The sequence below is a fragment of the Sinohyriopsis cumingii genome, chromosome 13 (genome assembly GCF_028554795.1).
Source record: "Sinohyriopsis cumingii isolate HCF-2022 chromosome 13, ASM2855479v2, whole genome shotgun sequence".
Taxonomy (NCBI): Eukaryota; Metazoa; Mollusca; class Bivalvia; order Unionida; family Unionidae; genus Sinohyriopsis; species Sinohyriopsis cumingii.
Genome location: NC_142973.1, coordinates 9,566,722 through 9,581,650, shown reverse-complemented (window position 1 = coordinate 9,581,650; position 14,929 = coordinate 9,566,722). Strand labels below are relative to the sequence as shown.

The window sequence follows — 14,929 nt, the reverse complement described above, 5'->3', positions numbered from 1 at the left end:
TTGTAATGTAGCTACAGACATCAAATTAAGTTGTTTACATATTTATCTTGATTTTGAGAGACAAAAATAATAGATACCATTCAGTGCATCATAAAGTTTTGGGCTTTATATTAAACACTTGTAATGTGTATTGCAGCAAAGTATTCATGTTAAGAAAAAGTGAGAGATTTTACCTAATTTTATTCCAAATGTAAATGCCGACACGTGTTTGGCTGCTTCGATTGCAATCAGTTAGTCAGAAACTGTATAATCAACTCCTGTATCTTCAAAAAGCCCCAAAACAAAGGATAATAGTGATTACCTGCAGGCATTTGCGGATGAACACATTTAACTGCATGGAAAAAATAATAGGTGGATGTTGAACCACAGATGTACATAGCATAATCATGTACATTCCCCTTACTGGTAGAATTAAGATAAAACAGAATGTGCACTCAACAGGTTAATGCTAAAATTGGTAGTTCTTAAATACAGATTTATAGTCAGATGACATGTATAATATATGACCATATAGATTATTTATACATATAGTTTAGGATTAACAGATTTTGATAAAAATCAATGTTATATAATTTGCACCATAACAATTAACAATTAAAAACTTGTCCATTTGTCTGTGGCTCTTCATTGCCTGAATTGATACCACTCATTGAGGTGGGGGACCAACTAGAAAAATGATACCTTGTTCACGCACATTATTATACTAACTATACATGTGCTTATGGCCAATGTATAACCTTTCCCCATGGTACCTTATCTCAAATGACATTGACTCACCAGATCAGATCTGGTGTATTTATTTTCCAAGACTGGTTCCTTTGGTTGCCTAGGCCATTGAGACAGGATTCCCATGCAGGTCTGGGAATCTGGAAAGGTCTAAAATTTGAAAATTACTTCCCAAGTCTTGAAAATATCTTGAAAAATGACTAAAAAGTCTTGAAACGATTAACATGACTGCTTTTTTGCTTTTGGGAGTTAGAAGTTTTAGGACATTGATAGAATCTCTTGACATTTTACTTGCAATTTTTAGCCGTAGTAGGTTAATAAACTTCTCAAAATGTTAGGTCTGGAAACGGAAAAGGTCTGGAATCTTTTTTTTTAAAGTTTGTGGCAGTAACCCTGTTGATAAGTTTCTCCCAAGGAGCCTTGAGGATATGGTTAATAAGAATTCACTACACAGTGATTTTTTTTTAATTGTCTATAAAGTTTGAATTTTTCTGAAACGGTAAAATGCTGTTCTGAAAGGAGTGTAAAGAATTTGTAGTAAGAGATCACGACAAGTTTGGTTCAAGATGGCAACCAGATCCATGTGGACTGTTGATGTTGTTTATGTATTTGGAACTAAGTATTAGGAATTAGGAGTCTTATGTTCTAATCCATATATTTTGTAGCACAGCATACCATTATTCTGTCTATTTATTTATGGTTGCTTGGGTTTGATGATGCTTTCAGTGATCTGAACTGACTTTGACAATTCATTATTGTATTGAAAATACACATTTTTAATTGATGAAAAAGATTTTTAAAAATTTTGATCTCTAAGCAGTTAAGAAAGTCTGCGATTGTTTTGCATTCATGGAGTAGAAAATTAGCAGATTTGATGCATGTCAAAGAACCCTAATAAGTCAAAAGACAGTTCTGACAATTTTGTTACAAATGCTTTTACCATTTAACACGGGGCTGACATTTGATTGAAAAGTTTTTAAATTAAAGTATGCATTATATTCATGCATGTATGATACAATGAATCTGTCCGAGTTTATGAGAAATGAAAGTTTGAGTTTAAAATGAATAGGAGTAATACATCAGCTGCTATTTATTGCATTGCTTTCCTTTTCTGTGATGCAAAGTTGCCAGTCCAAACTAAAATATTTCCTCTTCCAGTTAGTAATTAGAATAAAAGAGAGCATGATGCCAGTCTAATTCCTTTCTTAAAGCCATTGTATGAAGTATCTTTTTCTTGGACTGTTGTAGGATAATTACTTGTACATCAGGATGTTCAATGAATTTCACTTTAATTGCTGTCTTGAACCTTTTTTTCCTGTTTGGTCAAACAACCTTTACCCTAGTTCTTGTCCAGTTTGAAATTAAGGGGATTTGCACCATTATCAGCAAAGCAGTGCTTCTGATATTGGTTCCATCTTCTTAGTATGGTGCAGTGCAATAGTACTACATAATTATAATTAGTTTTTCATGCTGAACAACTACATTTCAAGTTTGCACTCAAGAAGCTTTGTGAAAACAGGTCTAGGTGCAACACATACCCCTGCCTTGATTGTCCTTGTCTGACAACATTAATAATGTAAAGAATTTTTGTGAAAGGATCCCAGTCTTTTACACTATTGCCAGTGACTATGCTATTGACCTTGGCTGTTATACATACCATGAGGAGTATTGACATGCCAGTGGCAGTATATAGTAAATTTCTAGTATTCATTAATATTATCAACTATAGTTATTAATAGGCATCACCATTTACCAAAATTTCATTGACAAGGCAACAGAATTTTGTAAGGACATTTCAACTTTCATTTGCCTTCTAAAATTTTATACATAGTAACTGGTTAATATCTGTGTATAAAATTCAGACAAAATGTCTCACTTTTATATTTGTGTTTCTTCTGCAGGTGACTTTGCTAGTGCGATAGAGACACTTGTTACAGCAATTTCTCTAATTAAGCAGTCCAAGATTGCTAGTGATGATCGTTGTAAAATTCTCATCAGCTCGCTTCAAGACACGTTGCATGGAATTGAGGAAAAATCATATGGTTCAAAGTGAGTATGAACATTTTCAGTGTTGAGCTTATTCAGAAAACTTTCAGTAAGTAATTTTAAGTCTCAGAAAAGTAGTTTTCTGTCCTTGCAGAGTAATTAGTTATTGGCCTTTGACTTGTTGAATTCAGCAGAGTTGCCCGTTGGGCTTGACCTCTCTTTCAGGTATTAAGGCAGTGCCCATCCTAGAAAGTTTTTTATCAGGCTCTGTTCTAGGATGCATGGTTTCATGGTTGAGACCGATTTGTAATAATTTGCATAAAAACCTACAAAATGCAAGAAAGTCATGCAATGTAATTGTAAGCACTAGCATAGTGCTAAACCTTGTCTGTTTGTCCATTTGTCAGTTGAACTTTATTCTTGCCGCTATCATAATATGCAGATACAGTAGTTCCAATGTTTCAGATGGACTAGGCTGGAGGTGATTCAATATTAGAACTGAAGCAAATACCAGATTTTCTAATTCAAATATTTGTTTAGTGTATTTGGAAAGATTTTCAGTATAATGTTAATGTTAATAAAGGTATCGAATGCATTCTCTGTTCTTTACAATGGTATTGATTATAAGCCCTCATCCTTGCAGTGAAAACATTGAATTAAGTCATCTAAATCTAATTAAATAACATTTGGAGGTCTTGTTCATTTTTGAGGACTAAAAATGAAATGTCAGATCAGTAGAACCTTAAATGCTGAAAATGGATGGTAAATAAGGACAGAAGCAAAATTAAATGTGGATACTATCTACAAATTCTTTCAGAAGTGATTTGTTCATCAAATTACCTGAACATGTGGCCAATTAATTTAGTTAAATTTGGATATATTGATTGCAGTTCTATGGATTTTGTCATACTAGTGTATTCGTATTCTGAACATTCCAACAAGTTATTTGACTAACTTTACAATGACCAAAAGAGAACATGAGCATTTCAGCTAAGCCAAAAGAAACTCATGTTTTGGCTTGATAAATGTTTTAACTAAAAATCCTTTCATCTTGTGCTTGAACTGTACATTGTGATAGTTGTGTAATGACCCCATGACTTCTTTAAAGATTATAATGTAAACTCTGCCAGGACCAGATACCTGGAACTAGTTCCCCATCTCAAACAAGTTTGGTAGTAAACAATTCAGACCAGTGCCAGGTACCTGGAACTAGTTTCTATTTCAGCCAAGTCTGGGAGTAGACCGTTCAGTTTCATGGGTAAAATCTCATTTCCAACAAGCAGTTAAGTTAGTTTATAAAGGCACAGGAAGAAAATGGAAATAATACCTTCACATATTTGAATATACACGGATTAGAGTGGCATTGTACTAATGCATGGAGTAGCGAGCTTTATTGTGGCAGCAAGCTCTTCACTGATACAAGTTTCATGATTTTTTTTCAAAGTCTTGTCATCTGGCCCATATACATGTTGATGTGAAGCTGACATCTGCATTTTACAAACTTTGAGAAAATTAAGAAAATGACTCAGATTTTAAGAATATTGGCAATTCCATAGTTGCATAGCGACTTCAAAACTTTAATAAAATACTGAATATGGAAATATATTGAACTTAACTTTTTGAAGTGAAACATTCAGGGAGTTATAGGGTTTTGGGTATCGACTACAGCTGCTCCTGACATAATGAATGTTCACAGATTTGGTTGATTGATGTGTAAGAGCTTTGTTTTCTTTGACATCATCCTGTATTACATGTTCCCTTTTTAATGAGACATATGACTGTACAGAATTTTGGCATTATGATAACCACTTATAAGTCAAATCTAACTGCAAACAACATAGACCCTGATCTGCCGCCATAAAATGCACCAACATATCAGGGTCTTTGTTGTTTTGTCAACTGATAACTCTCAACAAACTGCATAGACTTAGATCTGCCAGCATATTAATTCAAGGCAGATCTGGATACTTTCAGTTTGAGATGCACACAACTTGTGAATAAATAAGGTATTTTGTGGGTCTGAGTTTGAATCAAACGTGCATGGTAAACAAATGAATATTCAGATACCAATTTTCTATTCTAAAATTTGCCAATAGGTATTCTGAACAGATTTGGTTGATTGATGTGTACACTAGTTTTCTATTTAAAACATTTGCCAAAAGTATTCCTGGGTTCTTCCTCCACCATTTATACTGACTGCCATGTATAGCCTATCTTGTGCTGAAGTTTGTTTTCTATTCAGCAATTTACCAAAGAGTATTCTGATCAGAATATTTAGATATTTTGTTTTCTGTTTTAAAAAAGTCCCCAAAATTTTTCTGATGAGAATATTGCAACATTCGTTTTCTGTTCATAAACTTGTCAAAAAGTGTTCTGATCAGAATGTTTGTACATTTGTTTTCTATTCAACATTTGCCAAAAATTATTGTGATGAGAGAGTTCTGACATTAATTTAAGCTTTGTTCAGTATCACTGATGAATCACAGTATTTACACTTGCATTTGTTTCCCACAGTACAGACTTGACCAAACAAATGAAGATAATTATAGGATCAAGCATAATCTATGATATAAAAAGCCCCATTGTAAATATTTTCTGTCATTCTAAGCCTTCAAATGAAAAAGGAAAAACAGCAAAACTGTGCTTAAAACCTGTAAATAAACTCTTGTAGCTACTACAGCTGTTCAGTTAACTGCTACAGACACTTTTTAAAATGACAATTTTAAACTATGATAAGAAAGTAATTATTACTCCTTGAAAGTATTTTTCAGATAATATTCTATGTGCATTTTGATTCATTTTGGTAAATATTTGTTCCACTTGAGTATTGTTTGAATTTTTTTTACAATGAATTGATTATAAATTGAACTCTGAAAATGCACACCATATTCTGCTTAAATACCACCATTCACCCGATTGAAATATAACCAAGTGCTTAGATATATCCAACCAAGGAAGTATGCTTTGCATCCTTTAGCAGTCCGATTTTGCTCACAATAACCAAGGAAGACAAATTCAAAACAAAACATGACCATGCAGGTGCCCTACCAACTTGACCCACTGCAGTTCTTCTCAAGAACTATATATATATTTTGTCAGGAAAATGACACCAGTAAATGTTGTGTTTAGTTCCTTGAGCCTGAATGATGTTTTTGTATTGAGTGCACCATGTCAACAGCTGAGAACTGGAAAGTGCATAATTCCTAAAAGTGCACTTAATGTGAAAGGTGCTACTTTAGCTGTTAGGGTCTTAAATAGCAACACCCCTATTTGCTTGTTGTCATGTGTTGAGTGTGTCTCTTGTTTTGGAATAGACTTTTAGACTTTAAAATCATTTGACTGTGTCAGACCAGTATTTAGTAAACATCAAAGGACTAACATAGAGAAAAGGAAAACAGTTCATTTTTGTTAAGTTTTGGGAATTAAAACATCTGACTGATTTATGCAAAGATACATGTGATGCATGGACTCTATTGTAAATTGTTAAGTTTATTTATATAGGTGTTATTATAGTGATACATACAGTATCGAAGACAATTATGATAAGTATAACGATAAAACATGGCTGACATGACCCATCTCTATACTTACCTTTGTGGATGGTTTATAATTAGTAATTGACAATAATGTGGATACGTGTATAATTAGTAATTGACAATAATGTGGATACGTGTATAATTAGTAATTGACACCATTGTGGATACATGTGTATAAATAGTAATTGACAACATCATGGAGACACGTGGTGAATTAGCAATTGCCAACATTGTCAATACACATGTATGAATAGTAATTGAGCAGTCTGTGCATCCGTTCTCTCAATGATTTCATCTGTCAGTTGTTTCATCATGGAATCAGAAATCTTCATTAACTGATCTAGAGAGGACGAAGGATGTTTCATGAGGATTAGTTGAAGGTTACATTGATGTAGCTGCAGGGGAGGAAGGTCAAATAACCATCCCCTTCCCTCACAAAAAGAAAAATTTAATTTCATTAACTTCATCTCAGGTTGATGTTTCAAAAAAAAGGATCAAATTCGCATGTTGTACATGTGCCAACCATTACACTTATTGCATAATCATTATGCTTTTTTTCTCCCTAAATTACGCCTTACGCGATAAACTTTATTTTGATTACGCATTTTTGGTATATCCCCCTCCCCAAAAAAATAATAATTTGCTTTCACATTTGTATTAACATCCCATTAATCCCACAGAAGGTATTCTAGAAAAGACGACTTCTATGTTACGACATAAGAGTACACTTGTCCGAAAGCTTGCATGCACTTTCCTAACAGTATATTGTTCTATTGATAGCAGTTGCCTTATTTCCAAAAAACATGCTGGTATCTACTTTTGACCTCGGTTTCTATTTATAGCACCTGTATGGCTTAGTTAGGAGAGAACATACTGGTTTTCTGACTTTTAATCTTTGCTCACAGATTCTTTGTTATAATTTATATCTGGTACAGAACCAATCTATAGGTATTTGGTGCTAAATGTTAAGTCAGATTTATTCTGGTCAATGCATGTGTTAAAGCAAAAAATTTTTTCAAATAATTTCACAGATGGATTAGGAAAAGATGAAAAACCAATTCAGAATTCATGAATTACACAATACAGCATTCCATTCTAGGGCAGCTTCACGCCCCTTGCAGGCCACGTAGAAAAGAATTTTAATATTGTTCATGGTGGTAAAACAAAGAAACCTTGAATAAGCTCGTTTTACTAACTCCAATACTAAGGTAACTTCTTTTTTACAGCAGAACTTAATTGTGGACACGAATTTAATAAAAGCAGAGGCGTTATCTATTGAGTTCTTATAGAACATGGACTACCCCTAACAGTAGAAGACTACATTGGTCCTTTGTTCAGACTAATGTTTTCCGATTCCAAAATTGCAGACAATATGCTTGTGCATGAACAAAATCATCTAATATTGTTAGGTGTTTAGCAGAAGATACTTCACTTAAAATTGCAGAAGCCATGAAAATTGGGCCATTTAGTATTGCAACAGACAGGAGTAGTGGTTATGACAAAAAGTACCCAGTCTGTGTAAGAGACTTTGACAATGAAAAAGGCAAAGTCAGAGTGCTCTTCTTTCATTACCAGAATTAACATTAGAATCCACTGGAGAAAACTTTTTTTGTTATTTGCTTGATAATGCTCTGAAACAACATAAGTTGGCAGAACTGTATGGGGTTTTCAGCTGATACTGCATCAGTGATGACTGGAATTCATAAAGGAGTTGCATTCTATATTTTGAAAAATGTCTCCATCATTGTACATATCAGTTTGTTGCTGTCATATGATACACCATGCTGCAGGAAAGGCTGGTGATAAAGGAAAACTCTTGAAGTATCAAGTTGGCACTCTACCTGACAATGTGCTTCGTGCGGACAGAGTTGATTTTTTTCATCTTATTTCCCAGCTAAAAGACCCAATATCTGTAAGATATAAATTTCCTCTTTGTCAGGTTATGAAAGGAATATTGGTTCTTTACCATTCTAATGCTGACTGTGAGAGATTGTTCAGTATTGTTAACAAAAATAAAATTCAGATCCAGGCTCTGTAACCCAGCACTTTGTGCTCTACTGGTGTATGCAAAACATTCATAGTCTCAGCTGGTACAAAGTGTTTTGAAATGCAATATGAGAGTCTATTGCTTTTTAAAGCTCAAAGCATTATATACAAAAACTTCAATCAGTAATTGATGGCAAAAGTCCAGAGGGATAAATAACTCATTTTGTACATATGCTCATTGAATTGTTATCATGTTATATGTGGATTACTCTTTTTCTGCTTGGATTACTCTTTTTGTCCAATCGGATTACTCTTTTTTCCTCTCCAGGGGTTGGCATGTTATGCTATGTCATTCTTTTCCGTGAATTGAGGTCATCTGTACTTTACATATAGTGGTCTAAATGACTCACCGTTATGGATCACAACCATCTCACCTCTGTCTGCGTGGGTTCAAGTCTTGGGTTCAGCCAGTGTGGATGTGTGAGAAAACTTGCCAGTAGCTTCTCGTGGTTTGGTGGTTCTTTCCAGGGTTTTCCTGTGTTCTTCACCATTTATACTGCCTGTCATGTATAGCCTATCTTATGCTGAAAATGGTGTTAAACTCTACAACAACAACTTTACATATAATGAGGTTGCAAATGAAATCTGTTCAAAAATTACCTGATATGTTTGTAGCTAAATTACTGTGGCATCAAATAATGAAAATATTAAAGGCACGAGTAATTTTCGGTTGGGTGCTTGTCCTGCAGAGTATGCGACTTGGATCTTTTACTTTTTCTGCATCAGCCTAACTCATCTGTAAATAACTATGAATTTGCCTAAAATGCTTGGATGAGGATCTTCAAAAAAAATGTCTTAATCGTCCTCATAAATATGAGTGAATAAGTTTAATGCTGGAGCCCTTATGTTCGATGAGGTATTTATGAATTAACTAGTCGTCTTGTATTTACTGAGGTAAAATTAGTTGTTGCTATTGCATGGAAATAAAATTTACTAAAAACGACCAGGCTTCAGATTTTTGTGATTTAGGCAATGATCCGTTTTAAGGGTTTAATGAAGAAAATTAAATGTTGTGAAGTGTGACAGATAATCCGTTTACTGGTTACTTAATAAATTTATTTATGTCACCTCCCATTTAGGAGTAGTACCAGGCGCTCAAGATCCAGGGAACGTGACCGGGACAGGGACAGAGAAAAGAGAGGTCGCAGTCATCGCTCTCGCAGCAAGGAACGTGAATATCGTGAGAGAAGTCGTGAGAGAGAGGCAAGGGAGAGCAGCAGTCGCCACTATGAAGAACGCCATCGAGAAAGACCAGAGAGGCGTGAACGGGAGACTGACAGAGAGAGGGAGTACAGTAGCAGCAGAAGTAGACACTAAAATCACAGGTATGATCTCAGGTAAAACTACACATTTCATCAGTAAGTACTACTGAAATACTGTGGTTATTCTTGTATGAATGTGGTACAAACTTTAAACATCATCTTAATATATGTATTTATCAAGTGGGTGGGGGGGTCGAAAATCTGTGCATACATGCTAGTTTAGCAGAGATGCTGCCAGGGCGCACAAATATGCAAATTCTGCGAAATGTAATGAATTTGCACATTTGGAAAGCCATGATCCATGAGAACTCCAACAAATTAGTTAAAAGTAGCACATATGAAAATGTGCTTTATGCACTATAGAATTTTTATTTAACTGGATAAATAAGAATAAAAGAAAAACAAGTCAGATTAAAATACCTCTTTCTAGTCCAAAGTATGCAAATGTACGTTAATACAAGCGATGCTTGGAAATATCTATAACTATGTTCTAGAGGGGTTCTGCAGTTGACGTCATTTCCTCAGATTCGTGCATTCACAAACTTTGGTCCGTTTCCTCAAGTAAATTGTATTTGGGCATGGTTGGGTGAAAATTACTGATTATTTTCAACTTCAAGATGGTGGTGGCGGATTGCCAAAGTGAACAGCAATGAAGAAAGTGAAGCATGTAATGGAGTTTCTCTCAAAATGAAGGACGATAATTCTAAAACAATGCAAGAAGCTGGGTTAAGATGAATCACTAAGATAAATATGCATATGCCCCTTCACACGGCAGATTGAAAGGGGGTTCTCAGCTTGTACCATTATGCATACACAGATATGAGGCAGATTAAGCTGAGAAAGAGTCCACAACCGATGAATGCTTAATCGTCTTATGAGGATTTTAATTTCGGTTGAGCCCTAACATTGTAGCAGGTAGGAAGGAGAGAGATGGATATTTAAGTATTCAGGAGTGAACCCTAGAATTGCCCCCCCCCTTTTTTTTTTTTGTTGTTGTTTGTTTTTGTTTTATTCTCACTTAGTTTTAGTGATAACATTCTGGCAGTGTCTCTGAGTATACCATCTGTACTTGCTTATAAGTCCAGTCAAACTGCAAGCAACAAAGATCATGATCTGCTGCAGCATAATGCACCAGCAGATCAAGGTCTATTTTATTTTGTTCTGCTGATTACTCCTAACAATCTGCACAGACCCTGATCTGCTGGAACATTATACAATGGAAGATATGCGTCTGTGCAGTTTGCAGTTGGACTCAACTTATAAGCAAGTAAATATGATAAATTGTATCATGAATGGTAATGTGTTCAGTTGAAACAAGCAGCCAATAATTTTACCTACCTTAAACATGATCACTACAAAAGTATAAAAATTTGTACCTCATTAAAAGGTAACTACAGTATTATGATCAGAAATTAAAAAATTTCACATCTTGTGTATTTGTAATTGAACGTTTCCCAAGCAAATTGGTCACTTTTGTGGGGCTAAAAAGAAAAAGTGGACAATATTATTAAAAGCACATTACATTGATACATAGTTGAAATCTGGAAAATGTAAAAAGAATAAAAACAAGCATTTAAATGCAATTTTACAAATACACTTTTGTAAGTGAACTACCTATTAAAGATATCAAAAAATTATTGTCACTTATTTTATACTACTACATGTTTATCATTGTACAGATATGCTTTGGAATTGATCCATTTTCTTCAAACATGTAGAAAATTCAGAAGCTTTGCTTGAGTGGTCTTAATAGGAAAATAATTCAAAATAACTTTTATTTCAGGATCCTATGCAAATATTCTGAAAGCTTTTTTGCTTGAAACTAATCTTTTGATGACCTGGTCAATTTCAGTACATGGTTTAGATAAGCAACAGAGTAATACATCCTGAATTCTCTTGACTTTGGAAATCTGCAGGTTTCAAGCTGTAAAAGCATCACAAAGTTGACATATGCAAAACCTTCAATTAAATATTCTGTTAAGCTCATCTTCTTTGAGGAAGTAAATATTCTTAATTTGACCACAGCGCTTTGTGTATGTCCATAGTTGGTATATGTTGAAGCAACTCAGAAACTTTAGTAAACCGACTTACCACGCTGCACATATACTATGAATACAACCTTTTATTGTGATTATTGGATTGATCTTTCCTAATGAGACAATTGGTCCAATGTGTACCCTGGATGTCATAAAAGGCTACCAATCGAAGCAGGAGCCACTGTGGCTTAATGGTTATCATGCTGGACTCCTCACAGAAAGGATGCAGGTTTGAATCCTTCGTTTGCGTCAGCCTAGATTGGGTATTGTCGTATGTTTTTGGCCAAGGTACTCCAAATACCTTGATTTTAAATTGCTTGTTTGTGATGTTGTTCCATAAAAAACTAAACCAACCCAAATCCTTGGATTGGGACAGAACAATGACACATTTTATTGATAACATATTTTCAGCTGTAATATACTTCCTTAAATGTTCATCAATTGATAAAAGTTTTGGATACACAGTTGGCTGGTCCAACTTTGATTTTGAAACTGATTTTCAAAGATGTTGTGATCTTGTGTATTATTTGATTTTGTTGTTTATTGTATGTACCAGTCATGTCATTGGCAACAGCAGAGTCAATAATCAGTGGTGTTTCATTAAACACCATACAGATCAGTCTTTCTGCTGTAACTAAAATCTGTCTCATAGTGAAATTTAAAATTCTGTTTTCAATGTCCCTCTTATCTTTTAGTTGATTCTCCATTTTCGTTTTGTATTTCTACATGGCCTTGAAGTAAAGTGAGCATATGGTATGACCCTTCATCCAGCATGAGTTCTCTGTTACCATTTCTCAAAAATCCACTGGATTAATTTAGATCAAATCTGGTAGTAATGTTTTGTGAGGCAAGGTGTTTTGGAATAATGTTCTGAGGGCATTTCCCTACACTGGTTTGGCTTCCATAGTAAACCTTTTTTCAACTTCTTTGACGGAATAGCTGTGCCAGTTTAGTTCAGAATTGGTATGAATGTCTGGTAGGACATGTTTGGTCAGAATTGCCTGGGGTGACTTCATTAGTAACTGGGTCAAAAACTTGAATGGGTGGGTCACTTTTGATCAGACTTGGTAGACCTGTTTCATATGCCATGTTCTATCACATCTGTTTCCAAGATGCTCTCTTCCCAAGCAATGGCTTTGTTTCTGTAGCAGCTCTGTGGAAAACCTATTGTAAGCTTCTATAGAATGGCTGGGTCGATTAGGATTGAACATGCTGGGAACAGTTCCTATGGTCTTTTCTACCAGATGTACATTTTTGTTTAAAGCGTATCCATGGTAATAGTGTAACTTCCATGGTAGTAGTGTAACTTCCATGGTAATAGTGTAACTTCCATACCAAGTACAAGAAAAAGATATTCAGCTTTTTCTCTAAGCCAGTTTTTAAGGACATTCCGGGTTGGCTCCACCAGCATTGGTGTGTTTTCTTTAGCAACCAAATGTCAAACCAATGTTGATTTCTTCTCTAGCTGTTTTAGCATGGTTTAGTCTCTTTGGTTAATCCTGGTAGTAATAATGTTCCTTAGGATTTGCTGGATAACCTGGCAATAATATGGCTTTCATTTTAACTATGTGTGAAATACTCATCTCTCATCAAGTTCAGATATAGAATCCTAATTTGAAAACCTTTCATATTCATATACATAATTCCAATCCACCATCTAGCCTAGTACTCAAAGTAGAAATGCAGATAAGCCAATGTCTGCCAGATACCTGAAAATAGACCTAATGTATCAACCCAAGGCACCTGCCTTATGACTGTTACAGTTGCCATTTAGACCACTATTTTCCAGGTGAGTGATATCACCCCCGGCCTCTTTCTGTTTGATATCCAAATATATACATAGTGCTAGTATGGTTGTACTCGAATACTTACCTACGTGACAAAAAAAGTGCCACATTGTCAGATTTATAATTGTGTTACTTTATGTGAATTTTTACATTATTCTTTTTGTTTTGCAAAAAATGATCATTTTTATTATTGAATTTCTATACATCATTATTACCATATCATTTGTTTTTATTATTCTTTTTCAACATGTTCAAATGGGAGCTGGTGCATTTTTTTACAAATGAATTTTATTTCTGTATTGTGTTTTGAATGACTAGAGATTCCATAGGTTTCTGTCATTACTATTCAATGAATTAAAATATTTGCATTGATGTTATAGAAAAGTTGAATTGCACAGAACTCCATTATAATCTTAGCATTTCTTTACAAATTGCTTTTTTTGCCTGCAAGATAATTTTGAAAGGATTGGTCTACTTTTAGTTCATCTATTCACAGAGTTCAAATAGCTAATTCCTTGTTATTGTCTCAGTTGGCATTCCTCTCTGTTAACATCTATTCACAGAGTTCAAATAGCTAATGCCTTGTTATTGTCTCAGTTGGCATTCCTCTCTGTTAACATCTATTCACAGAGTTCAAATAGCTAATGCCTTGTTATTGTCTCAGTTGGCATTCCTCTCTGTTAACATTTTTGAGGAAGTTGTTTACATAATTTATGCCGACCTTTGAAAAGTTGGGATGGGCTACTGCAGGTCTTGTTTTCTAACCTGTTTGTTATGGAAATCGTTGTTCCTATCAGTTACCATGGACTTACTCACATAAGAACATTTAGAAAAACAAATATTTTGCATTGTTTTTTCTTTCCTTTTTTAAATTATTTTTTTTATGTCTTGTCAGATATTCTATCATGACTTGATCTCATACAGGCTTTGTAATGAGTTGATAGTTAAGCAATTGTGAATAACACTTGTACTACAATTAAGCTTTTTACATCCAATTTTTGAGTCTGAAACTCATTATCAATGTTTTCAACAGTTTAAAAAAATCTCCAAACATGAAATGCCATTGACTGTTTCTTAATTATGTAAGGACACTTTGATTTTATTCAGTTCTTATAGTAATGAGAAGTCCTTTAAAAATATTTGAGACTTTACTGGGTACTTGACTGTGTTCTTATTATGTGTACTTTAATTGCTCAGTAAGAAAATTCATATACATGGGGCTTAAAATTAGCATAAATGATTTATTAGCCAAGATCATGTGTAGAGTTTTATAATCTACATTTGTCACTCTTGATTTGGCTATACTCTGAAATGTGGTATCAATTGTAATGCTGTCTATACAGGACCTCCAGCTTTTTGGTCCCTCTAATTTAAAAGAATTCATGAGAAAAGGTGTCGTCTAATTTAAAAGAATTCGTGAGGAAAGGTGCCCTCTAATTTCAAGAATTCACGAGAAAAGGTGCCCTCTAATTTAAAAGGATTTACGAGAAAAGGTGCCCTCTAATTTAAAAGGATTCAAGAGAAAAGGTGCCCTCTAATTTAAAGAATTC

The 14,929-nt window shown here is 34.4% G+C and overlaps 1 protein-coding gene across 9 annotated transcripts in view; it reads left to right on the top strand.

The window, feature by feature from the left end:
* Positions 1-14,929, top strand: part of LOC149784927 (cleavage and polyadenylation specificity factor subunit 6-like) — a 117,609-nt gene that overhangs the window by 56,238 nt on the left and 46,442 nt on the right. For 6 of the 9 annotated variants that reach the window (XR_016425331.1, XM_089978547.1, XM_089978552.1 and 3 more), the window contains 2 exons: positions 2,628-2,775; positions 9,374-9,619. Coding sequence is in view for 7 of the 9 variants with exons in the window: in XM_089978547.1 (XP_089834673.1) it covers positions 2,628-2,775; positions 9,374-9,611 (386 nt within the window). In the remaining 2 variants the exon portion in view is untranslated. Of the gene's footprint in view, positions 1-2,627; positions 2,776-9,373; positions 9,632-14,929 lie in introns of all 9 variants that reach the window. The other 3 variants (XR_016425332.1, XM_089978549.1, XM_089978546.1) reach the window with 1 other exon arrangement.